Below are 24,663 nucleotides of genomic sequence, written 5' to 3'. Positions count from 1 at the left end.
TTCAAATTAAGAGCAAATCAATTGGAACACGAAGCAACTGGTGTACTGCGCCGGTTGGGGAGTAATAGGCAGAAGAACAATTTCATAGGGGACACAGGAAGTCATGTCCAAACAAGTCAAGAAGCTCCATTGGTTTATTCTGTTCATCTAAAAGCACAAGAGGACAACACGGGGGAAGACGAAAAATGGACACGTACTTCGAGAGGAGACACACGGGAAGTTAAGAAATCTCAAGAATGTCCTAAAAGACGGCAGGCATAAGTTTGAGTGTACTAAAAAATGTCTTGTTAAAAAAAGAAAAATATATCGAGCCATTAGTTTGGTGCTGGATTCTTCCTGATCCAAACTAGCGTCAGTCCGCCTCCAATAAAAAAAAAAAAGTTAAAAGGAAAAAAAACCTGATAAAATTGTCCGTCCCTTTTTTTGTTTTTCTCCTGGGTGAGAAAATGAGTCAAATGAGAACGCTGGACACGGGAACCAGAGTGGAGCGCCCGCTTTTGGGCACCGCGATTGGCTCGTCATCTGCGGACACAAAAAGGTCACGTGACGTCACGCTAAGTCGAAAGATTGAAAACGCTCAAGATTCCGCCTTTTCACTTTGCTTCATCGCTTAACTCATTCAATCCCAAAGACGTATTTTTACGTTTTTCTTTCGATCCCAAATATTTGTTCATATTGTTTAGGTGTTTGTTTGAAAACGAGTCGCGCTGGTTCACACGCCGCGGCGCTGGCGAGGCGCGCCCGTTCACCTGCGGGCGAAAAGTTCTCGGCCAGTTGGCGATCTCGCTCGACGAACAGCGCGGTGGCCAGGAAGAAAGCTCCGCCCCCGACGGCCACGAAGGCGCAGAGCAGCAGAGAGAGCTGAAGCGAGCGGAACTGCCACAGGAACGAATCGAACTTCCTCAAGGAGTCCGACACCTGAAAAGATACCGCGGCGTCGCTGACCCTTCCGAAAAGGATTTTTTTTTTAAAAAAAATCAACAATTTGATTTTGACAAGGCGAGAGGCGTGTGCGGCTCCCACTGCTATCAAGATCTGCGGCAAACGGCAAAGACACTAGAATTGAACCCTGTGGACCGCCACGCGAGTGTGCGGCAGCGTCCATCCTGGTATTTTCATGACATACTGCGCATTCGCATATCATTTATACATAAGTTTTTAAGAAAACATTATTTTGGATTCCAAAACCCCAACATGAGCTGCATGTGAATTTTTCTCTCCAGACATTGCGGCGATCATGGCAGCTGCGCGGCAACTTGGTTATGCAGTATTTGCACAAATTTAGCCCGGTGAGAGCAGCAAAGCAAAGCAAAGCAAACGCACCACCCCGATGAGATAAGGACTCCCGGCGTCCCCCAACAGGTGAGAGATGACGATCTGCAGCGCCTCGGCGGTGGAGCGCCGCGTGGGAACCACCACGTACTGAAAAAGGACAAGAACGCCAGAAGAAGATTTTTTCAAAAATGATCAAAAAACAAGGGCGCGCGCGCCAGGTTCTCACCAGCAGGATGTCAGCCACGATGGCCCAGTTCATGGACAGGAAGGTCTCGCCCAGGAAAATAAACACCTGCGACCGGTCGCCTTCATTAACGGCCAATCGAAAACAAGCGGCGCGTAACGGCGTCCTTCTCACGTAAGTGGCCACGGTGCTGGCCTGGGCGCACACCACGGCGAGGTAGAGGAAGGGCGCCGACAGCAGCAGGCCGGCGGCGCACACCAGCGGGTCGGCCCGCGGCGTTCGGGTCCGCAGCCGACGGCTGGCTTGGACGCCGCTGGCCACGCCCAGCACGCCCGTCACGCAGGTGATGATGCCGAAAATCAGACTGCGCGAGAAAGAATTCAAGGAAAAAAAAAAAAATAGTTGCAGCTCGAGATTACTTCCAGGGCCTCAAGCATGAACGCGGAAACAGGGCGAAAAAGGCGGTAAGAAAAATTGCCGGCCGCGAACTTTTACTGAAGGCGTCTTTACTTCGATCGGTTGGATGAAATGAAATAGGGTCAAACGGTCAAGTCTTGAAAGTCAAACCTTTAAGTCAAGCGAGCGGTAAAATTCTCCCGCCGAATCTGCCCGCGGTCAAGTCACGTGACCGGCGAAGCCTCACCTCTCCGAGGACGAGCAGTGCACTTCGCCGCAAGGCTTGCGCTCTCCCGTAAACATGGCCGCCCTAAACAGGAAGGTGGGCGCCCACAGCGCCAGGGAGCCCGTGACGAAGGCCACGGCCGTGAAGCCAAAGGTGGACAGCACAAAGCTCGGGCTGCCCCGCAAAAAAAAAACCAGACAAACAGACAGGGGGTATGGGGGGGTATGGGGGGTCAGGACCTGTCAAGCGCGGCGATCCGGCGGGCGCGCTTACTTCCTGCTCAGCGCCCGCAGGTCGTCGATCCAGCCGCTTCGGTGAAGCTCGTGCTGGGGCCGAGCTTCCACGGCGCCGCGTTTGGGCTCCTGCACCACCAGGACCAGAAGCGCGACGGCCACCAGGCCCAACGCCGGCGTCACCTGCCACGCGGCAATGGCGCTCAAACGGCCGCCGACGCACCGCGGGCGTGCACATCGACGCGCGCGCGCGCGTAGGGCCTCACCCTGAGAGCCCAGTGCCAGTCCTTGGCCACGTTGCTGACTTGCGAGCCCACGATGTAGCCCAGACCGCTGCGGGCGGGGGACAGAGGACGCGTGGAGGACGCGTCGGGGACGCCCGCGACGGGCCGGCGCGACCTACCTGCCGACGGGGATGGCGAAGTAGAAGATGGAGAGCATGTTGGTGCGCCTGTCCTTGACGTAAAGGTCGGCGATGATGGTGGGCGCGATGGTGGAGTAGCTGGCCTCGCCCACGCCCACCAGGCCCCGCGTCAGCAGCAGCGCCCAGAAGTGCTGCCGCGCAAACAAAAACCAAGCCAACAGAATTGCCATTAAATGACGTCCGAAGAAAAAAAGGACGCAAAAGACTGAGGAACACACAGGAAGTTGAGAAACAAGCAAGTCAAGAGACAAGCCCCATGATAAGAGGACACACAGGAAGTCGCCGCCGACCTGCTTGGGCGTATAGGAGCTGGCCAGCGTGACGAGGGACCAGAAAGCGATGCCGACACTCATGATCAACTTCCTGTTGTAGCGGTCGCCGAGGTAACCGAAGAGCGGCGCCAGGAACATGTAACTGCAGATGAAGACTTGGGAGGCCAGACAAGGCAGTAAGTCACGCGACTCGCGTGCAGATCCGCCGGCGGCGGCGCCTTGCGACGAGCCGTTAATTGTGCGTCGCAGTGGCGGCCATTTTGGATGCGGCGGCGACAACGGAAGATGAGAAGTCTTGTTTGCTATTGCTAATCATGTCATTCGTCACTCAAATAGAAAAAAAACCTTCCTCTCCTCCCTGCCACATCCAACACGGCGGCACCATCAACATCTACATCTACCACGTGCAGCGTATCCTCACCCGTCTGGAGGAGACCCGATTTGCTGTCATCGATTCCGAAATAACGTTCGATGTCAGGAAGCACACCTGGTAGATGTATGACATCATCAGCGCGCGCCGTGGCCGAGCGTGCGCGTGCTTGTGCATACCTGCAACGGTGAACCTGTCCATGTAGTTGAGCAGGTTAACGTAGCACAGAATCAGGACAGTCAGCACGGCGCGGAAGGGCGTTACGCCGCTGCTAGGCTCCTCCCTCTGCGCCGCATCCCCACAGTCTTCTTCCTCCTCCTCCAACGGGTCGCTGTCATCCAACAGAAATGGCGCCCCATCCGACACGGGCGTGTCCGCGGACATGGCGGCCAATGGGGGAGTCCCTAATCAGGTGGCCTGGGGGCGTGGCGTCTTGAAGAGGCCGAGTCGCGATGTGCATCAGAGGTGGGCGTGGCTTGGAGAAGGCTAGTTTGATTGAAGGCTTTCCTTCTCGAACAGGAAGCATGTGACTGGACTGCTTCGAGGGTCAATCATCATCAACTGTTGAATGTTGGTCAAGTTTACTTTTGTGCAACAATTCAGTGCTTACAAACGCGAAATAGTAAGCCATAAGTAAGCCACATTTGTGACGTCATTCCCAGACGCAATTCCGATAAACACCAAAATAAACAACAACAATAAATTTAAAATTAGACAGACGAGTGGAATTAGCGTTGACAATGTCAGTGTGAGTGGCAAAACGTTGTCACTGTCCCCGTGAAAGACAAAATATACATTAAAAAAAAAACTTGTTTATGTTTACCTCCAAACGCGATGACACGACTCTTTCACCCACTTCCGGCTAAATCTCGCCGAAGCTGTTCAATAAACATGTCATCTTTTCCTGGTCTTTTCTTCTTGTGACTGACCCACGCCAATGTTTACGATCTCCTGGCGAGTAAAGTTTGTCGCGACCCAAAAAGCTCAAAATTCACGTTTGTTTGCTGCCGCCATGACACCTTTGCAGCCAACTTCCGGTCCTCAGCTCATGTGACGCTACGTCACGTGTGCGAATCTGGAACCAATCACGTGACGCGGCCACTGTTTGTCTAAAACATTCTGCAAAATAAGCTGTGTAAACGATTCTGAAATTACATCCTTGTATTGGCTGCATACAATATAAACGAATGTAAATATATTAAAACATTGTTTTTAAGTGTTGGTAAATGAAGTCAAATTAGATATTAAGATCATTATTACTACTTCACACTGTACATAAGCTTCCATTCATTTTTACTTGAGAAAGTTTCTCACACATTTACGATGTAATTTAATTACAATGTAGCACAAATAAAGATGAATAAAATTGTTCCTTGACAATTATGTAAAGATGAAATGAAAATTGCTAGCGTCGCGCCAGTACACGAGGAGCCAGCATACCACTTTGAGAATTATTGCCGAGTGAAGCGCTGCGTGAAACAATTATGCTCCGAAAACATAACAGAAACAAGTTTGAACAGGAAGGCAACATTTTAACAAAGTCTTTAATGTCTTACAATGTAAAAATAAACATCCCAAAAAAAAAAAAAAACAAAACACATGAGTTTTTATTGCTGCAACATTCCCATATGAAACTGGCAAGTGCTTTTATTTTGGCAGGTAGCTGTTTATCGTCACGTCCACACCTCGATGATGTCCCCGTCTTCCATGTCCAGCTGCGCGGGCGTCTGTCCCGCCGTCACGCTACAGCCATCGAAGTGAAATTTAACTTTCTGCTTGGCGGCGCCGGGCAGCGACGACAAGTACTGTGAGAAGATGGCGCCAAGCTCCGCCCCCTGGACCGCATGTTAGCCGTTAGCATGGTGAGCGACGCGGCCAGGAAAGTGGCTACGTACTTTGTGCACGGAAAAGTCCCGCGTGGATCCTTTGTCTTTGCCTTGCAGACGAACCGTGATGAGGGGGCACTCCTCTGTTGCCATGACGACGCATTCTAAAGCACAATGTCAACATGTTGTTGTTGTTGTTGAAATAGATTTTATTGGACATATAAACACGCGCACGTGTGACTAATACAAGATCTTATTCAGCTTTATAGTTATACTTTTTTAACACTATAGTTTTTTATCTCTTCTTGAACGCAGCCATTTCTGTACAAACTGATGGGGAAAATGAAGCTTCACGAAGCACTTATGATACTTCTTCAATCCTCTAGATGGTCCTCTTGGTTGTGCAGTGGAAATGTATAAAATTTCAGCTGCATCATTGAACTTATAGTGCCATCTTGAGGAGTCCAAAAATATCAAGTGCCTCATGAAGCTTCATTTGTCTATCACTGTTGTCAGATTTTATGAGTGACGTTGTTAGAAAAATAAGGTAATGTCACATGACTCACCCAAAATATCTGCGATGTCGACGCCCAACTCGGCCACCTTGGCGTCGGCGGGAAGCTCCGCCTCTTCCCTTAACAGCCGTAGGCGAAAGCTGGGAACGGCCAATATGTCCGCCATCTGGCTCAGCATCTGCCCCACTGACGTGGTCTGGGGGACGCCGCAAAGACTTTTAGAGGCGCAAATAGGGTTGCAACTAACCGGTTTTTCAATAATCCACTAATCTGTCCCTTTTTGCGAAAGAAAGCGGCCGGTGTGCGCACTTACCGGCGTGACGGGCAGCTTGTAGACGTCTGTGCGACATCGCACCTTCAGCACCTGCAAGTCGCATGACCGCAGCCCCGGCTCTATCACGATGACGTCGTCGTCATCTTCGTCCCGGTCCCGCCGGCGCCTCCTGCCGGACGAAGCTTCGGGGGAGAGGACGGCGCTCACGGCGCGTAGCCTCTTGTTTACCTCGCTGATACCAACGCAGAATAGTTTTGTTGAGGTTGCAGCCGGACGTATGAAAGAAGGTCACTCACTTGATCTTCATCTTGGAACGCCGCGACTGTTTCTGGTCGGGAATCTTTGCTGGGGGAGGGGGCGGAGACAACGAGGGACTCTCCTTTCTAGAACATAAAAACACGTAAGGAATTGTGTGTGCGTACGTGTGACTTCCTAGTGCGACACGTACACTTCCTGCTCCTCATCAGAGTCACTGGAGATTCTGAAAACTTTCTCCTCCTGATGCGTCATCTGCGGCCACAGTTGATCCAAATCGCTATCATCTGGGGGGGGGGGTCGCATCGAAATTATGCATGTGGATGATGTTGACAGTTTAATAGGAAGTTAAAAATCAACGTTTCAATGACTGCTAAAACTGTATATAATATATATTAGTTTTTTTTTTTTTTTTTGCTTAAACATATTTAACTATAATTTCTATACCGTGACAGTGATATTTTCGAAAAAAAGTGATCACATCAGAATCTGATATCGGCTCATGTCTAATTAAAAGCAAGTCTTACTGACCACCTCTAACCTGTTCTTTCTTTTTCCATCAAGACTGGAAGATCCGGCTTCAATAGCAGGCTGCTGTTCACCTGGAGGGAAACAAAACGGTCAAAATAATAACTTCACACTTTATACTTAACTGACCTTGTTGGAATAAACAGGCACGGGGACGATGGCCGCCGAGTCCAGGATGCGACGGCGCTTGGCCGCCGGGTTGACCGCTGCGGCGCCGCAGTCTGCAAGCTACCCGACAGAGAGATGCTGCGGTCATGTCACGTGACAGGAAGTGCAGGCTATTTTCTGACTTAGTCACCTGCTGCCGTGTTTAGACTCCAAATAACTAGACCATTTTGAGATCTCTGATTTTCCTTGGATGCAGTACTTGTAGACCTATTGATACTATGCGACAACCTAGTCAGAATTAGGTGCATAATTATACATTTAATCTAAATCCACACTTTCAAAGAATTTCTAGAAAATGGATGGAAGGATGTCTTCAGTAAAGAACTTGCAATTCGTGCAGTTTGTGTCAAACAAAAACATTACTTTCACACCACAGCAAGTGAATTTGTCCTGGAAACTAGCTAGCATGATGACGAATTACGCATGCAAACGCGGCCACCCCCAACGCGATCTCACTTGTGAAAATTCTCTAGCTACGCCCCTGTATTGTTGCGGTACGATTACGGTACGAGTTTAAACTTTACAAAACCTTCGTGACTAAGTAGTCGCGAGAAAACACTCACGTGAGTCGCGTTAAGTTTTTACAGACAAAAAAATTTCATCAGTTTGAGCGTGCATGTTGTCTTTTCATGCCCAAAAGTGAAGCAGATTGCATTTAGCTTGGGCTAGCTACAACCGACAGCTACTTTTAGCAACATTTTCACTTCAAAGCTTTTCACCAACCAGTCGGTTCTAATTAAAAACTTTTATCCAGCGTCATGAACACTCTTGGAGTTTTATTTCGGGTTTTTTTTTCATCTAAAAAGATTCGAAACTCACCGAGTCCGCCATCTTGTTTTACACAGTGAGCGGCGCCTCTGTGGTGCAATCAGGGATTGTAGGAAATTAAATAATAACTCAACTAACTCAACCAATCGCAGTCGTGTTGCCTTCAAAGACCCCCCAAAATATATACAAATGTTTCATGCGAACACCCGGGTTAAAATTGTATATAACGCTACTTTAATTTGATTTACTACATTTACGTAATGCGCAATACGAAGTACGTAAATCTGAGATGTAAAAAATCTAACTAACACGAACGCAACTTTTGACTATCTTTACGAGTCGCAATTCGGGTGGGAAAAAAACGTCGTATGTTGTTGACGAATCATAATATCTTTTCTGGTCTCTGATTATTCTCTATTGAAATGAATTGCAATGCCATAAATGATTTATGAGCACCAAAATGATCACGTCTCGAATTTATGTTTTCTTGTCTACACGGGCGAACTAAATGGTGGCCAGTGGCAACCAAACTGAAGTCTCACTCGGGAAATGTTTTATTTATTTATTTTTACTTTAAGGTACTCAGACATAACATTGAGGCAAAACCATGTTCTGCCACAAAAATACGGGATGCCTGTGAGAATTATTTGCTGATCTATTTGTTTGCACGTCTGCTCCATGTGTCCAAAGTAGCGTGTGGTAATTTATGTTGAATAATCAAGAATCACTTGAAAATTGGGACGGAATTCTTTATTGCAAAAATGAGTAAAATCCAAACAATACGAAAATACAAACACAATTAAAATAAAAAAAAAAAGAATGTACATATTGAAAAAGGAAAAACAGCTTAAAAGCAAAACATACTGCACGTAGTTTACACTAAAAAAATACAACAACAATTCTGTACAGGACGTGTAAAAACTGTCTTCAAGTAGATTTACAAATATTATAAGAGGCTGTATGCGTCAGGTTTTATGCTAATGTATTTGACTGGATTTTATGTTTTAAATTTTGGCCATGTTGATTCCATTCAACATAAGTCCGCAAGTATCCCACTGGGCAGGTTTTACTTGGACAGTGTCAAGTGTAATTGCACATTCAAGGCACCAGGTGGTGCAGTGGCGCTTCCATTGTCAAAGTTAAATTTACTGTGTAGTTTAAATTGCTGCCAGCAATATTTTTTCCTACATCATATTCATTATTTGAGTGATTTAGAAAACAATTTGCATTTTTTTATACCCTCTTCCAGGTTGAAATGTTGGAGCCTGTGTTAACGTTCCAGATAAATTTGCATGATTTCAATGTTTTTTTTCGGTTAATGTTAAAAATGAGACCAATTTCGGTATACTTATACATTTTTTAAATAGATTATGATCTCTTTTATAGTCACTGCAGAGAAGGTGACAATTTAAGGACCAATTTGACAGAATTTTCCAAGCGCAAATTTCACCTGCTTATACAATAATGACGCTATCTAGGGGTGAGGCTTGTTGTCGTCGGAGTGTACTGGAATGAAGCGACCAAAACGGGCGGACGAATGCAAGGCCTGACACCCAGCGCCTTGTGCATTTCTTCAAAAAACAGCCAAGCGCTTTTCCCCTTCTCACTCCCAGAGCCACTTCTCAACAGTCGCACTTTCTTTCAAAAGACATGTACAAGTATTCCAAATTGGAACTCACAACAACCGTCTTTCGAAAGCATTCTGTGGTTGCCTACCTCGTATTTTTCGACGAGTTTTTGCCATTTCTTGGAGACTTGTTTTGGTGTGATTTTCCCCTGGAATCCCATTTCTTCCACCACCATCCTGTCAAAACAAAACAAAACACGCAAAGTCCCACCTGGCTCAAAACAACGTATCACACGTGAACAACTATGGGAACTATTCTCATGTTGTACTCACTCCCACATTTTTTTGGGCCATAATCTTGGTTGCAAGAACTCTTGCTCGTGCTCTACCATCAACCTGATCAGCTTTCTGGTGTCCTCTGGCGACCCTGTGGAGGAAATTACACCCAATTGTCATCATTTAATAGAACTGGATTCAAGGGGAAGTCAACCACAGTATTGTCTTTACTACAACGTGGTTTGTTTGACAATACTTGTCATAATATGGCAGTTTAATGAATTTAGCGTTTTTGTAATATGAATTATGCAACAAAATTCATGTGTTAGCATCATTTTTTTAGGGGAGGGGGGCATGCATTTTGCCACTTGTTGTAAAGTGCAAATTACGTCACAGTTGCTCACGAAACAACCAATCACTCACCCGTTTTCTAAGTCATGTGACATTTGCAAACTGAGCCGTGATTTGTAGCTGCGCAACTGTGATCACATTGTCAATCGACAGCCACTGGCAACGGATTTTTAAAAATGTGGTTTGCAGCACACACAATTAGACCGCAATGCTCTTGCGCCCTCTAGTGTCGAGTATTCCTAATCTCATTTTTTACTTTTGGGAAATGAAACTCAATACATAAGTATTATAACCGCAGAGCAAAAAAAGCGTTAGAAACTTTCTTGATGCGAATTGTTTACTATTTTGATTTGGTTTGCTCCTCTGCTTTCTTATAAATGGGAGTTTCTCACTAAACACGACTTTAAAAAAAAAGCAATCCAAGAATCAAATGTACAATATGTTCCAGAGAAACAGTACGTTGTAATTTGCTGTGAAATTTTCACGGCTGTTTGAAACGTTATAATGTAATGTTGGAGAAAAAGAATTTTCTGCTGCTATCGCTAGCTCGCACTGCGTCAACTAACTAGTTTAACAAACACCGCCAGCTCAAAATTTGTCAAATATTGACGTGTGCAATCGAATGATTGAATACGGAATAAATAACGAGAAATGAATCAATAATGATGCAAAATGACGTACATCTGTACCGCTTGCGTATTTTTTCCGCCATGTTGACATTAGGCGCGGTGCACCCTGGGAAATGTCCACTTCCTGCCCCTTCCCTTTTTTTCTACGTCTTGTAACGTATCTCCCAAGGTGACACTGCTATCTATGGGCGATACTTTGCCACCGCAGGTTACTCCAAAAGTAGCTTGACGAGAGTTTATGAACTCGACTCATTCAGTACGCTTTAATGTTTAAAAACGGTTTCATAAAGATTTTATTTACAGTCATATTTAATTCACAAGGAATTCGTTAAATGAAAAACAAAAACTTTTGGAAGGGCGCAGTTCCGTGACTGGCCACAAGGTGCGGCTCAAGATCCATGGTGATGTGTAACGCTGTCTCGTGGTCAATTGTCCGTTTGCTGTTACTTCTTCTTGTTCTCCTTGCAAGCGACCACGTAGCGCTGAGCCACGTTGAGGGGCGGCGAGTAGCCGTCGGCGTACGACGTGTCCTCGAATAGCACCGAGTAGTCGTCCTGGGGCTGCGACACACAAGGTGCATATTGTGTCATAATGACATTTTTTTGAAGCAGTAATTCCCATGATCAATTTGACAAACACCAAGCGGCCACAGAGCTTCGACAGTCATGGGCAGGCCTCGGAGGACAAAAAAAGTGCAGTGTTGCAATTTTGACCCTTTGACAAAAAGTTTTGCAACATCCAGCGATTGACCCGAGGTTGACCGGCGAGGGTGACGACCGACCCGGTGCGGCGGAGCGTGGATGAGGGCGCGGTAGAAGCAGGTGGTCTGCGGGTAGAGGGCGAGCACCAGCTGATCTTTGCCGAAGAGCGCCTCGGGGTCCGTCTCGGGGTTGGCCTTCCACTGCGGCAACGGGATGATGCGACGTCTGCTCAGAGTGTGCCGCCTGATGCGCGCGCACATACAGGGAGCGACATCAGCTGGTGGCGCTGAGAAGCAACGGAGTTCCCGCTTGGGAGATAATACTCACTCTTTGCCTTCTTCGTCGATGTCGTCGACCTCGTACCTGGAAGAGGTCGCCAACGAGTTCAGCTGAGGCAACCGTTTTGATATTTTTGTCAAATTATAAAACAGCTCCAATTAAAAAAAAAAGTTGTTTTGTGGGTTACTCATTTCTTTTGAGTCAAAAGTAATTCCCAAGAACCAACCTAATTTGGGGTTTGACTTTTTTTTTGGGGGGGGGGGGGGGGGCATTTTTATGTGCCTACACTTAAAAAAAACATTCTGTCAAAAACAAAATTAGAGCCAAGACCAAACGCTTAACATTAAACCCAATCAGCCATTCAAAAAGCAGTGGAGGCGAAGGCGGTTCCGAGCGCTTACTTGTTGGTGGCGTGGCTGTAGCTGACGACCTCTGCCAGAATCCACTGCTCGTCCCCGTCCACCGCCTTGACCCGGGCCGCCACCTTGTCTCCCTGCTTGGCCACGTAGTCGCCGCTGGCGGGCGTGGCTCCGCACAGAGGGGGCGGGCTGCAAAGACAGGCGGCGGAAGTAAAACGGTCCAAAGTGAAAGGAGGGCGCCGCGGTACCTCTCGCCGGGCTTGCCGATCCAGAGCGGCAGCGTCATGGCCGACTGCTGGAGGAGCGTCATGAGAACGCCGCGCCGCATCGTCTTCCTGGGAGGGTCGCTGTCACTATAAACGCCGGCCATCTTGGCAGCTGCCACAGACCAAAGTCGTCGTGAGCGCGAGGCGACGCGAGCGATGGGATGGGACGCGGGCACGTACGCACCGATTCTTCGCTCCTCCAATAAGGACTTGATCTCCGCAATTTTGTCCAGCGCGCGGCGCAAGATCCTGAACTCCAGACAAATGTCAACGGTTACCATGGCAACACCTTGCGTGACGTGTTAAGCTCCTATGTTACTTTGACAATGCAAGAGTTGTGCGTTTCCATAACAGTTTTTATCATCACACTTTCCATAATGTCAGTCGTTACCAAGACAACATGTTACACTGCGATACTATGACAATAACCTAGTGGTTATCTTTTACATTGACAACACTTAAGACACTGTTACCATGACAACTTGTTACTCTGGTAGTTCTGGTACCATCAAAACTCTTCACACAATGACCATTGTTAACATGGCACTATTATGCAACTGTTACTGTGGCCAAACCTGAAACACTGTGAGCTGTTGTCATGACAACTTGTTAAGCCAATGTGTTACAATGACAACGCTCTAGTAGTCATCTCTTGCTTTCGTAAAGTAACCTGTTAGCTCTTACAGAAAAGTGTTACCATGGCAACGCTTTAGTAGTCATCTGTTACTGTGTAACACCGTACATTTTTTTTTTTACAATGACGACATGTTCCTGTGACAATCCTAGTTGGCGACCGTGGCAACACTTTACACCATGTCAATTGTAACCATGGCAACATGATGGGCTCACATGTGTTAGAAAAGCCACACATAACTGGAATGCTGCCTTGAGCTTGGCTGTTATGTTGCTGTAAACCAGCCGTATGTTAATGTGACATTGTTACATGCTGTTCACTGTTGCCATGACAACACACTGTCAATTGTTACTGTGACAACACTTTATACACGTCAAAAAGAGTTGACTGACCCGCACTCAGTCTCCGCGTCAGCCTTGGCGGTGGTGTAAAGTCCCCTCAGCTTGGTGCGGTAGTATGGTGACGCTGTGGGACACAAGTGCACGTTTGCGTTCATCATGTATTGAATGAACATTTTATTGAATGAACATTGCATGCCAGTCGCCAGCAAAGAAAGCTCACTGACTTTTGTTTTCCGTTTGCATCCTCTCGTGCGTTTTGTGGATGTTGAGCAGGTTGTGTTCGCTGCGTGACCGCTCCTCCTGAAACACACCTACGCGTATTTGGCACACATGGACACACACTCACGTGTGATGGGATCAGGTGAGCTGACCTGCGTGTGTTTGATGAGCTGATGGAGTTCAGTGAGCAGCTCGGCGATCTTGGTATCTGCTGACATCTCTGAATGTAAACACACAATATCACTCACGTTAATATAAAAAGGCACAAGTCCAACAAGCAAGTGACAAGTGATCAATCAATGCTGATTTCAAATTTATTTTTTTAAGACCTCGCTGAACTTAAAAAATACTCAACGTTTCAGCCTCTCAACAGTATATATTCTCCTATTTCTGTTGTAACATTATAATCGAACATAAATAAACATTTGTTGAAGCGGCGCATTTGGCAAAAGAAGTCACGTTCAACATTTTTCATTGTGAAAAACGAAATAACAATTGTAAGAGATATACAAATATCTCAGTTTAAAATGCTTGCTATAACGGCTATGACAAATATTCTTGAAATGACTAGTGTCACATCCGCTTCAAAAAGCTAGCGACACAGACGTTATTCTTTGCTAGTGTAAGCCACAGACTAAAACACAAACCAAAAAATCTTCTTTGATTACATTAATTCGTGACATTAATTCGCATAAATCCATTAGAAGTGAAGTACGGACAAAATTGAACGTACCAAACGTTACCCAACCGCTACTGCTATCGCTCGGTCTTCTACTTCCGGTTAGCTCTTCTTCTTTTTTTTTTCTGGTGTCGAGACAGAAGCATGTGGGTAACGCTGTCACCTGCTGGCGCCGACAAGCACATCGAATGTTGATCAGGTTCAATTCAGATTGCAATTTGGAAAAGTAGGTTATGAATTCTAATCCGACTTTCTTGTACTGTTACAAGCCCTTCAGAAAATCTTAAATGATAAAAAAAAAAAATAATAAAATAAAAACTAATGACATCCAAAATATTTTTGTCCGTGAAAAACGTGGGCAAAGGTGAAAGAGGTATGTTGATTTGCAACTTGGATATTTTGTCCGTATTAAAAATGGCCCTTTTAATCATATATTTAATTGGGAAGCACCTGGTTCTTTGTGGTACTGATAAAAAATGATCCTGACCATTTAAGTTCCGACTCCCTAGTCGCCAGTTTTAACTGGCGACCAGTCAATCGTTTGATTGCATGCGCCATGACATGAACTAGCAATCAGTCTCTTTGTGTCTTGCCATTGGCTGCTGTCTCGTTTGTCTTTTTGCGCCATCGCCAAGTCCGTTGGCAGCAAAGCGCAAACGTTATCTTGTGTGACCCGCTTCTCTGCCAGCGCACCTGGGACTCGCAAACATTGAGCGTGCACGTGCACACGTTGCCGTCGCCTTTTTGTCTTGTTTGTCCGTGACCCTGGCCTAGTTTTTCAGCTGATAAGTTGGTTTGTGGGCCATCAAAGGGCGGCGGCAAGATTAAAAAAAAAAAAAAAGCTCAATGAGGTCATGAACATATTTCACAGGCATTCAACGTGGGCACATGTTGATCTATTATTTTATACGCAGCGGCGCCTTAAGAAAAAAGGACCCCAGTTCACACATTTTTGCAGCCACTGTATAAGATAATTACCTGCTATCCTTTAAACAGCTGAACAAAAGTGGTGCTGCAACACAGATTGACTGACAATCTATAACTGTAGTTTGCCAATTTTTTTCAATCATGTACCCCCTGTAAAATATTTTATTCTGGCCAAGTAAGCCCTAACTGGTGCAAATTGAACGAAACTTTTATTGTGGTATCTCCCGGCGTATTTTATTCAGAAACTCCAGAACATAGATTGTGGAACATCATCTGTTTTATTTCTGGATTTCCTGCTGGAGAAATTAACCCACTAATGACAATGCACTTCCTTTTACAACTTCACAAAATAAAGATATGTTATGTTGTGCAAAGTAACACAATTTAACAATGATAAATACTATATATCATTATATTAGTAGGCACTGGTGACTAATTGTCATTTACGATGACGAAATGGGCTGGAATCAAAGGTTTCTTCATGTTCCAATTAATTTGCTTATTTAGTTTGTACCATTCCAAATGATTCGTTGGACTTCACATGCTTGAGTTTGAAAAATAAAAGGAACAAATGGGTTGTTCCGCTAAGTAAGACTACGCATACCCCACAAGAACGTGTTCAAATCTGATGAAACTTTTGGATGGCTGAATTTGAGGCAGCCGTTGTTTTTTTTTTACGCGTATTCATTGTTGAGCATGTGAAAAATGAGTCCTGAGGCGCAACTGATGCAATAGCAGGAGGAGCCGGAAAGTTTCCACCAAAACACTCAAGCGGGGCGGCTCGGTGGGAGGGAACTGGGCCGTCCCATAAAAGCGCCAGCTCACCAAACCCGCAGGCAGAGTCAGAACCCAAGCCAGTCCGAGCAGCAACCTTTCTTTAGATTTTTTTTCGGAGAGACTGCGAGGCGCCATGAGTCACGTGGACGTGAAGAACTTGAAGCCCAGCAACTTCGAGGACCAGTACTACGACCAGTACGAATACTACAATCTCAGCGATAAGTACACAGGTGACAATATCATACTATCCCCATTATTATTTGATGTTAGTCTGAGTGCCCTGATTGGCTGGTGACCTGAGGGCTCCAGAAAAAAAAAAAGCGCTTATAAAACAGACGAACTGTATTGTTGTTGTTTTTCTGGGTGTGGATGATGATGTCATCAGAGGGGGCGTCGCGCAAAGGCCGCACGAAAAAGGAGGCCAGCGAAAACACCAACAGGCACAACCCGGCCGGACACGAGCGCAAGATTGCTGAGAAGTTGCAAAACAGCGAGAAGAAGAAGAGCAAAGAGTGAAGGCCAAAGGTCAGCTTTCTTTTTTTTTTTTGCTACATTCCTCCTTTGCCTCCTGTTTCTATCTTTCCTTTGTCCTTCCTCCTTTGTCCTTCCTCCTTACACTCAGTAGGCCACGCCCCTTAAAGGTCTATAAAGCACACCATTTGTTGTTGCGACTTCTGGCTTGTCCTGACGTATAATACTCACACTTTAAAAAACAAGTAGTATATCTTTCTAGCAAGTCTCTTTCAGATAGCTAGTAGCTAACTATTCAATAGTAGCTAACTAGCTGGCGACTATCTATTTTTATCTAGCATCCATTAGCTAGCTAGTAGCTAACTATCTGGAGAATTGCTATCGAACAAGTAACTACCTAATTATCTAGCTAATATCTTACTAGCTAGCTACTTGATATCTACTAGGTAATATAACTAACTATAACTAACTAGCTAGAAGCCATTTAGCTCACCATTTAGCTAGCCATTTAGATAGATAGATAGATATATAGATATATAGATAGATAGATAGATAGATAGATAGATAGATAGATAGATAGATAGATAGATAGATAGATAGATAGATAGATAGATAGACGGTGTTGTACGTGGGTGTTGAAGGTGCTTGTCTGCCCCCCAGGACCCATCTGACGGCTCAAGCGGACACGACCTGCAGTGACGATGGCACGGGAGCGACGACATCGTTGGTCCCGATACCGACGTCCGTCCCGATGATGACGACGTCGGCTGCGTGCGACCCCACCCCACACAACCCGCCCACCTTTAGAGGTGGCACGCGTGGCAGCGGTGGGAATTTTTGAACGTTGACATGGAGGATTTTGCTTTAAAGTTTGAGATGGTTTGTTGAAAAAAAAATTTACAATAAATATGATGTGAGCAACAGTGTCCTCTGCTGGACTGAGACCACATTTTTTTTTGTCCTTGTACTTGCTCAACTATTTGTATTATGATTAGAAAAATGTTAATCAATCTCAAGATAAACTATTACTGATATTTCACACTTTAAATGAAAAAAAAAACTTTCCGTATTTTTCAAACATGGCAAGCTCTGCTGATTGGTCAACAAAGCGAAGTTTCATATTACAAACATGGGTTTCACACGCGAGACCGCTCGCCAACTCATTCCCTCCATGCGGACGTCACCACTTTCATGTTGGCGCCTTCAGCACCTTTTGGAGCGCCGCCAAAGGTCATTCCATTAACTACGTCTTTGTGTGCATGTCACACAAGATGGCAAGAGCTGTTATTAAAGTGACCTGAGGAAGCTGACCTTTGACCCCTGCTCCTGATGCAGGGAGCAATCAAAAGCAAGCTCGCGCGTGTGTGTTTATTTTGACGCATCATCTCATTTACTTGGAGTCCTTTGTAAGAGGAAAAAAAAAGCACCTGCGATAGTTTTTCTTCTCTCGGTGGTGCTCTTGATTTCAAGATAAATATTAGGGCGGTATTATTAAATCCCCCCCTGTCTCTTGGAACAAAAATTGCCATCTAGAGGAGCACAAAAATTTCACAGTTGCTTGAAGAAGTTTTGTTTGTCCATCACAGCTGCTTAAGTATGTTTATATTCATGCATAAAATTCTCCTCTATGAATCAATTCCTCCCCCCAATGTGCATGCGCACAAATGTGGGTGCACGCACATACACACGCATGCACAAACACATGTATTTATACACTCGTTCTTTCTCGCTAAAATGCACAAACACATACCTGAAGACTTGCATACTTGTACTCATTCACACACACTCACCATGCACACACCACTCACACAAACAACAGGAAAGGTTGAGACCACGTGAACATCAGCACCCCTACTTCCTCATTGGGCTAAAGAGGGAGAGAGAGAGTGTGTGTGTGTGTGTGTGTGCATGCGACAAAGAAAGGGAAGAACTAAAAAAATATATAAATAAAAATAAATACATAAATCTTCAAGTATATATGTACATATATGGGAATGTTGAGAGGAATAATAATAATAATAATGAGATATATACTACTTTAGTTGCAAAAATATTTAGAAAATGTGTTGGTTTGTATGAGTGCACTGCAGTGATGGCTTGTGGGAATAGGATGCCCCCCCCCGTTGTGTGTATGTGTGTGTGTGACTGTGTGTGTGTGTGTGTGTGTTGGATACATACAAGTATCATTAACTATCATTAAGCACAAATTATACAGAAAGGAAAAAGAGGAGGACAGATGCTACGTTTACTCCAACACCCACTCCAACCCCCCTCCCTCCCCCACCCAAAGCCTCTGAAAAATAGGGATGTTTTTTTTTTTTACTGTTGGGGGGGTGTCACAATAAAGAGACGAGCTTCAAGTCTGCTTGCAGGATGGAAACGAAGCAGACGGGAGAGCACGGAGGGTTTTGAAAAAAAAAAGGGGTTAACGCCCGCTTCCCCCGACCCGCTTGCTTGGCCCCCTCCCTCAATGCACCCCCCCCCCCCCACTTTGCTGACTTCCATCCCCACCTGTTACTTAGCTGCCACACTCATCAGCTGGACTACACTGGCTTCCGCTTTATCAGCATCATCTGCATCATCCAAACAAGGTAAGACACACACACACACACACACACACACACACACACACACACACACACACACACACACACTACTCCCCTGCAAGAAAAGTAAAGACAGCAATATCTGTGACTTTCTGCCTTTTTTACACACATGCAGTACGCTTAAACCTCTTCATAACTGCCACAATTTATTCATAGTAAATACATAAATCATTCAATGCCAAAGACGTATTTATGTCTTTACAGTCCTGATATTCAATCAAATGTTTTTTTTTTTTCAAATATTACGGTGAAAGAAGATCTCGGTTTTCAGAATCAAATCAAATAAATGAATCAAAAGTATCTTGGATTGAATGTGTAAGAAAAAATGCGTATAAATCCATTTTTAGGATTGAATCAACTTTAACCGATAAACACATACTATTTCAATGAAACCTTGCATGCCATGATAAAAAAATGATGCACGCATAGATGCTTGCTTGCAACCCACAGAAAAATGTCCGGCTATGACCATTCTATGATGCGTTCAATGACATCGTCAACCACAAGGGAAGGACAACACCCTTCAAATGTTTATTCTGGGCGTGAAATATGTCTTTCCATGCACTTCTCCACTTACATTGCATTACTAAGCACGTTTAATTGGCAACTAATTAAGAGGCAGCTGCAATTCTGGAGCGCCCCCTGGTGGAGTTTACTTCAGGCGCGCACAGAGCAGCAAAACTTGAAACGTCCATTCGCACACACGCAGAGCTGTCAATCAGGATTTGAAGCAGAGGAAAAAGCGTGAAAACGAGACATCTGTGGATACTGTGAATGGTCGCCAAGATACGAGCGCGAGAGCCAATCCTTTCATGAGATGTGAGCCTATCAATTCTTTCATGGCCGCTCTAAGCCTGTTATGCCAGCGACAGCCGTCACATGACGTCCCCACACCAAAAACTCTGGCCCGTGAATCAAGTACAGTTACACTTAATAATAATAATACAAAATGAAAAGTTTCGCTTTTTAGATTTAAGCGGTGCTTAGCAGGAGAATATTTTACTTTAGAAACAATAGCGAGAATTCAGACAAATATTGCTTAGGAAACAGTCAAAAGCACAGAAGCAATTTTTGCTAGGTAAAAGAGCACATTTGAGGTTGAAAGTGATCAGTAGGAACAGCAACTGTCAGTCAGACAGTCTTTATGGGGCGACTGGATGCTGCTCTCCACTAACCCTCTCAGCATTTGGTTTCTGCTAGCCGCGAAGCAACTGAGCTTGATTTCAGGACAAGCGACGAGTCAACTGTTAGCCCGTAACACACCACTTCAAAATAAGTGTCGCAAGGCAAATGTAATTTGGGAAGGTACGTTTGATTTTGTAGTTAACCTTCCGTTAGCTTGTCTTCTTCTGGGCAGAAAAGCTTTTTTTTACTTTTTTAGACCGAGGCTTTTGTATTACTCAAGGACTCGCTAGAAATTATTCAATGGATGAATTAATTATTTAACTTGGCAATGAATCAAACGGACGCTGCAGAAAAAAATTCACAAGCATGTTTGTTTTCAGGCCCGATGAGCGTGAGGAGGACGAAGAAGATGAGCATCACCATCCAAGAGCACATGGCCATCGACGTGTGCCCGGGCCCCATCCGACCCATCCGCCAGATCTCTGACTATTTCCCGCGCCGCTCGCCCACTTCCCCTAGCCCGCCGTCGGCCGTCGGACCCTCCGGGACGGCGGGCGGGGACGGCGAGGCGTCGGCGGACGCGCCTGGCTCCGACAGCGATGACTGCAGTGAGTCATTCTGTGTGTGTCTACATGTTACATGGCATACATGCTAAGTTAGCATGATGTGTCCTTAGAACATTGTATAGCCTGTCGAACTTACTTGCGCGAGGACAACGGTGGGCAATTCATGTGATAAACTGAAACGGTCGCCGGGGGCCCCGATACTACGTCACTGATACTCCTTCACCAACCAGCCCGACAAATGGTTTCCATGTCAGCTTTGTGGAGATACAGTACTTGGAGTTCAAAACAAATGATCAGAATTTTAGCTGTGAAACAAGCGTGAAACGAGTGGCAGTGGCAAAACTGTTAGAAAAAAATAAAAATGATAGAATAGCTTACTTTTTAGACCAAGTACTTACTTGTGCCCTTGCTTAACTCATATATTTACGTCAGAAAACCAACATAAAATAGTTAATTACTTTGCCAAACTATACAATAATCTCTGCAGATGCTGATAGATGCTAACTCATTGGCACTAGCACTTTTATGCTAGCATATTGTGTTGATGTTCTCGGTAAGTGCTATATCATAGGTGCTATCACATTTATGCTAGATCATTGTGTTGATTTTTTCCGTAGATGCTAGCTCATTGACGCTTACATGTTTATGCTAGCACATTGCGCTGGTTTTTTCAGTAGACGATAGCTCATAGACGCTAGCAAGTTTATGCTATATCATTGTGTTGATGTTCTTGTATATGCTAGCTCATAGGTGCTAGCACGATTATACTAGAACGACGTGTTGATATTTTCGGTAGATTACAGCTCACATGTTTATGCTGATTTCCTCGCACAGACCTTTGCACGTTCAGTGTTAGATTTTGTGTATAGGCTGCGTTTCTTTTTGTGTGTGTGCGCGCAGCGGCGTTGGGAACTCTGGAGTTTGAGCTGAGGTACGAGCAGGCGACCAGTCAGCTGCACTGCGCCATAATCAGAGCCAAGGTAAGGCGCAAACAGGAAGTGACAGCTAGGAATGCAAAGACTCACATTGGCAACAAATGTAAACAAAGATATATTATGTTGTCTAGTTATGATAGGACATAATAATTTAGCAGTGGTGGACAAATGACGCATCATGAAGTACTTGGGATAATTTTGGACTCCTCTAGATGGCACTAAAAGAGCTTTCAACTAAGAGCAACATCTAGAGGATTTAAAAAAAAAAAGCTTTATTTGCCCATCAGTACTATTTAAGGCTAACAGCTAGCATCAATGTAAAGGACGTTTCCTTCCGCAGGGCCTGAAGCCGATGGATTTCAACGGCTTGGCTGACCCGTACGTCAAAGTTCATCTGCTGCCTGGCGCCTGCAAGGTCACTAAGAAACACCTCAACATTTTTTAAACGATGGAGACACGCCCGTGAAAATCCAAATGAGGCCGTGCTTGAGGAGAGGATTTCTGATGCAAACGCGTGCCGTGAATCTTGCTAATGTTGCTACATTTGTCCATCAGGCCAATAAACTGAAGACAAAAACCATCCGCAACTCTCTGAATCCCGTCTGGAACGAGACACTGACCTACGTGGGAATCACGCACGAAGACATGAACAGGAAGACGCTCAGGTGTGTGTGTCCATGTGTCCATGTTCGAATAAAAAGATATTTTATAACTTCAAGTGATTGATGCTTGGAAAACTTCCAATCACACAATATGGCTTCCCACAATGTCAACATGGAGACTTTTTTTTGCCACGCGCCCCACCCTACCGACCCCCCCCTGCAGGTTGACTGTGTGTGATGAAGACAAGCTTACTCACAACGAGTTGATCGGCGAGTCGCGGGTTTCTCTCAAAAGACTCAAAGCCGATCACACCAAACATTTTCACACGTGCCTTGAACATCCTCCGCCGGTATGCGCACACAAACGCACACAATTAGCTAAAGTTGAACACGTCCTTATTTTGTGTGTGTGTGTGCGTGCGCGTGTGTGTGCAGCTGCCGTCTCCGAGCACCATGGGTGAAGCTCTGCGAGGAATCTCCTGTTACTTGAGAGATGTAAAGCTTACATTGACTTTTTCAAACCATAATCTAAATATAGCGAGGAACGACTGAAGGTATATTTCAAAATATTGGAAAATGTTTTTGTAATGTGATGACTATGCGTGGTAAGGCGATGCATTGGCGCCCTCTATTGACCATATGTCATTATTCATAACTGGAAAATTTGTGTGGCGAATTAGTTTCTAACCCAATTTGGGAGGGTATTAAGCACCCCTGAATTGAATCCCAAGTTCTAGTCTTCTTTACAAATGGAGAGTAAATGAATTGGAACATGGAGAAACCTATTATTATTTTTTGTTAAGTGTATTATGGGGCACTTGATTGAGAAACAAAAACTTCACAGGCTGCGAATGACCTGTCTTCTCTTGCGGTTTCGGTTGAAGACGCCCTAAGGCGGTCGGTCCACTGACCTTTTGTCCGCAGTGGGAGAACGAGCAACTCCACAGTCTGGAGGAACGAGGTCGCCTCCTCCTCTCGCTGCAGTTCTTGCCTCCGCCCTCCGGCGGCGATGATGAGTTGGATGAAGACGGCGGCGGCGCCGGGGGCGGGGGCCTCTGCGTGGGCGTGAAGCGCTGCGCTCACCTGGCGGCCATGGACGTCAACGGCTTCTCTGACCCCTACGTCAAAATGTAACTTTAATAGCCTAGCCAGCATCACGTTAAGGGTCTGTCTCATAGGCCTGGAGATGACTAGGGGACCTCATGTTTTAGAAGACAACTGTGCCATGTCTTCTGGAGACTATCTGAGTCGCAAGGGAGTCGCCATTTCTGAAACGTCACGTCTCCAGTAGGTCTCACAGATGTTGTGGAGACTTACTCAGTCAAGATGTCTCTGTCACATCTCCAAGACCTCCTGAAGACCAAGCAGACCTCACAAAGACGTCCCAATAATGAATTGGTCCCTGCAAGATCACAAACAACATTTTGGGTCACCACAACATCTCCGCTAGTGAGACAAGCCCTTATATTAGCATAGTTAGCATATGGTGCGCTAAAATGTGCATCAGCTAGGACAACACAAATTCTAACGTTTCGTGATGTTTACGGTTCTCGTGACAGATACCTGAAACCTGATATCCACAAGAAGTCCAAACATAAAACTGCTGTGATGAAAAAGACACTCAACCCGGAATTTAACGAGGTACTGATCTGTTATCAGATTCAACAATTATTCCACCTTTCACCCATTTGCCGCCATTGACGGCTATGATCCTTGCTGGTGTTTTACTAAATAATACGGATGTGGCACGCAGGAGTTCTTCTACGAGATGTCACTTTCGGATCTGGCCAACAAGACCCTGGAGGTGACCGTGTGGGACTACGACTTGGGACGCTCCAATGACTTCATAGGTGAGAATCCACGTGGCTTTAGCATGCTAACAGGCCCCGTGCTAGCTACAAATAGTGACGGTAAAACTATCATTCGACGCACCCTGAAAACAGTTGGGCTAAAAATAACCCGATCTAGTATTAAGGTCAGTTTGGCCCAACTTTCTCAGTTGTCTCGCACAAAACAAGCCAAAAAAAATGGTGGGTCATACACGCTAACCGCACGCATGTCTGCTGCGCTGCCCGTCAAGGCGGCGTATGTCTGGGAGCTCACTCGCTGGGCGACGCCCTTCGCCACTGGACCGACTGCTTGAAAAACAAAGGCCAGCAGGTGGAGCGCTGGCACATCCTGACCAATCAGCTGCCCAAAAGCGCCAACCACGACTAGACTTTCCACAATGGGCGAAACCGATCACGTGATGGCAACAGCAGGAAACGCAGGAAGTAGCGACTTAAGTTACAAAAAAATGACCAGGACCTCACAACTATGCCACAAAGGAGGAGGGTGTGGCTAGTGGGAAAAGTTTCCATGACAGGGACTCTCCACGCTTTGCTTTCTCACCACAGTTGCTTACGAAATTGTAAATAGTATTATTGTAAAATACAACATGAAAACTTTGTGCTTGTCGTCCGTTCACCTTTTGAGGTTTTAGTAAGTGGCAGATTTTTCATTTAACTGTACTGTATTCATTCCCTGTATTGAGAATAATGATGTTTTTTCACTAAACAGTTGAAACGGTTGACCGCTCACTTAGCAAGCTAGAATTAGCCAAATTGATTTTCTTTATAATGTTTAAAACTCGTCAATTG

The 24,663-nt window shown here is 45.4% G+C and overlaps 6 protein-coding genes across 10 annotated transcripts in view; 3 read left to right on the top strand and 3 right to left on the bottom strand.

The window, feature by feature from the left end:
* Nucleotides 1–116: 116 nt before the first annotated feature.
* Nucleotides 117–4,424, bottom strand: spns1 (SPNS lysolipid transporter 1, lysophospholipid). Its single transcript, XM_088437860.1, has 13 exons — nucleotides 4,204–4,424; nucleotides 3,560–3,941; nucleotides 3,432–3,497; nucleotides 3,029–3,165; nucleotides 2,718–2,869; nucleotides 2,581–2,647; nucleotides 2,355–2,497; nucleotides 2,103–2,255; nucleotides 1,634–1,823; nucleotides 1,502–1,567; nucleotides 1,324–1,422; nucleotides 750–918; nucleotides 117–522 (listed from the first exon to the last, which is right to left on the bottom strand). Exons 2-13 carry the CDS (start codon nucleotides 3,762–3,764, stop codon nucleotides 452–454), a joined length of 1,518 nt encoding a protein of 505 aa, XP_088293986.1. The 5' UTR covers nucleotides 3,765–3,941; nucleotides 4,204–4,424; the 3' UTR covers nucleotides 117–451.
* Nucleotides 4,425–4,906: 482 nt separating this feature from the next.
* Nucleotides 4,907–7,827, bottom strand: nfatc2ip (nuclear factor of activated T cells 2 interacting protein). Of its 2 annotated transcripts, XM_088437886.1 has the most exons (9): nucleotides 7,766–7,827; nucleotides 6,908–7,006; nucleotides 6,792–6,852; nucleotides 6,444–6,537; nucleotides 6,292–6,378; nucleotides 6,035–6,227; nucleotides 5,773–5,917; nucleotides 5,276–5,370; nucleotides 4,907–5,215 (listed from the first exon to the last, which is right to left on the bottom strand). In XM_088437886.1, exons 1-9 carry the CDS (start codon nucleotides 7,775–7,777, stop codon nucleotides 5,054–5,056), a joined length of 948 nt encoding a protein of 315 aa, XP_088294012.1. In that variant the 5' UTR covers nucleotides 7,778–7,827; the 3' UTR covers nucleotides 4,907–5,053. The 2 variants fall into 2 exon arrangements, with proteins under 2 accessions (XP_088294012.1, XP_088294013.1); XM_088437887.1 differs by lacking the exon at nucleotides 6,908–7,006 and having other exon boundaries at nucleotides 7,766–7,805.
* A 2,985-nt stretch (nucleotides 7,828–10,812) lies between these two features.
* The window catches only part of sgf29 (SAGA complex associated factor 29), a 42,448-nt gene continuing 28,597 nt past the window's right edge, over nucleotides 10,813–24,663 (bottom strand). For 2 of the 4 annotated variants that reach the window (XM_088437872.1, XM_088437869.1), the window contains exons 2-11: nucleotides 22,936–23,142; nucleotides 13,489–13,556; nucleotides 13,342–13,417; nucleotides 13,169–13,241; nucleotides 12,327–12,391; nucleotides 12,125–12,254; nucleotides 11,919–12,065; nucleotides 11,566–11,601; nucleotides 11,319–11,481; nucleotides 10,813–11,097 (exon numbers count right to left, since the gene is read on the bottom strand). In XM_088437872.1, coding sequence (XP_088293998.1) covers nucleotides 10,981–11,097; nucleotides 11,319–11,481; nucleotides 11,566–11,601; nucleotides 11,919–12,065; nucleotides 12,125–12,254; nucleotides 12,327–12,391; nucleotides 13,169–13,241; nucleotides 13,342–13,417; nucleotides 13,489–13,554 — 873 coding nt within the window. In that variant the 5' untranslated portion in view covers nucleotides 13,555–13,556; nucleotides 22,936–23,142 and the 3' untranslated portion in view covers nucleotides 10,813–10,980. Of the gene's footprint in view, nucleotides 11,098–11,318; nucleotides 11,482–11,565; nucleotides 11,602–11,918; nucleotides 12,066–12,124; nucleotides 12,255–12,326; nucleotides 12,392–13,168; nucleotides 13,242–13,341; nucleotides 13,418–13,488; nucleotides 13,557–14,069; nucleotides 14,182–22,935; nucleotides 23,143–23,341; nucleotides 23,427–24,663 lie in introns of all 4 variants that reach the window. The other 2 variants (XM_088437870.1, XM_088437871.1) reach the window with 2 other exon arrangements.
* nupr1b (nuclear protein 1b) lies at nucleotides 15,762–17,116 on the top strand. The gene is made up of 3 exons (XM_088437908.1): nucleotides 15,762–15,949; nucleotides 16,105–16,244; nucleotides 16,851–17,116. Exons 1-2 carry the CDS (start codon nucleotides 15,853–15,855, stop codon nucleotides 16,233–16,235), a joined length of 228 nt encoding a protein of 75 aa, XP_088294034.1. The 5' UTR covers nucleotides 15,762–15,852; the 3' UTR covers nucleotides 16,236–16,244; nucleotides 16,851–17,116.
* Nucleotides 20,307–23,010, top strand: LOC148411078 (double C2-like domain-containing protein alpha). Its single transcript, XM_088437897.1, has 7 exons — nucleotides 20,307–20,529; nucleotides 21,388–21,467; nucleotides 21,763–21,837; nucleotides 21,978–22,087; nucleotides 22,248–22,374; nucleotides 22,460–22,578; nucleotides 22,949–23,010. Exons 1-6 carry the CDS (start codon nucleotides 20,307–20,309, stop codon nucleotides 22,574–22,576), a joined length of 732 nt encoding a protein of 243 aa, XP_088294023.1. The 3' UTR covers nucleotides 22,577–22,578; nucleotides 22,949–23,010.
* LOC148411077 (double C2-like domain-containing protein beta) lies at nucleotides 23,351–24,651 on the top strand. The gene is made up of 4 exons (XM_088436832.1): nucleotides 23,351–23,405; nucleotides 23,532–23,665; nucleotides 23,778–23,874; nucleotides 24,105–24,651. Exons 1-4 carry the CDS (start codon nucleotides 23,351–23,353, stop codon nucleotides 24,239–24,241), a joined length of 423 nt encoding a protein of 140 aa, XP_088292958.1. The 3' UTR covers nucleotides 24,242–24,651.

Source organism: Hippichthys cyanospilos, chromosome 16 (genome assembly GCF_059441005.1).
Source record: "Hippichthys cyanospilos isolate Australia breed blue-spotted pipefish chromosome 16, RoL_Hcya_1.0, whole genome shotgun sequence".
Taxonomy (NCBI): domain Eukaryota; kingdom Metazoa; phylum Chordata; class Actinopteri; order Syngnathiformes; family Syngnathidae; genus Hippichthys; species Hippichthys cyanospilos.
The sequence above is the reverse complement of the archived record's forward strand: the minus strand, read 5'-3'. Positions and strand labels throughout refer to the sequence as shown.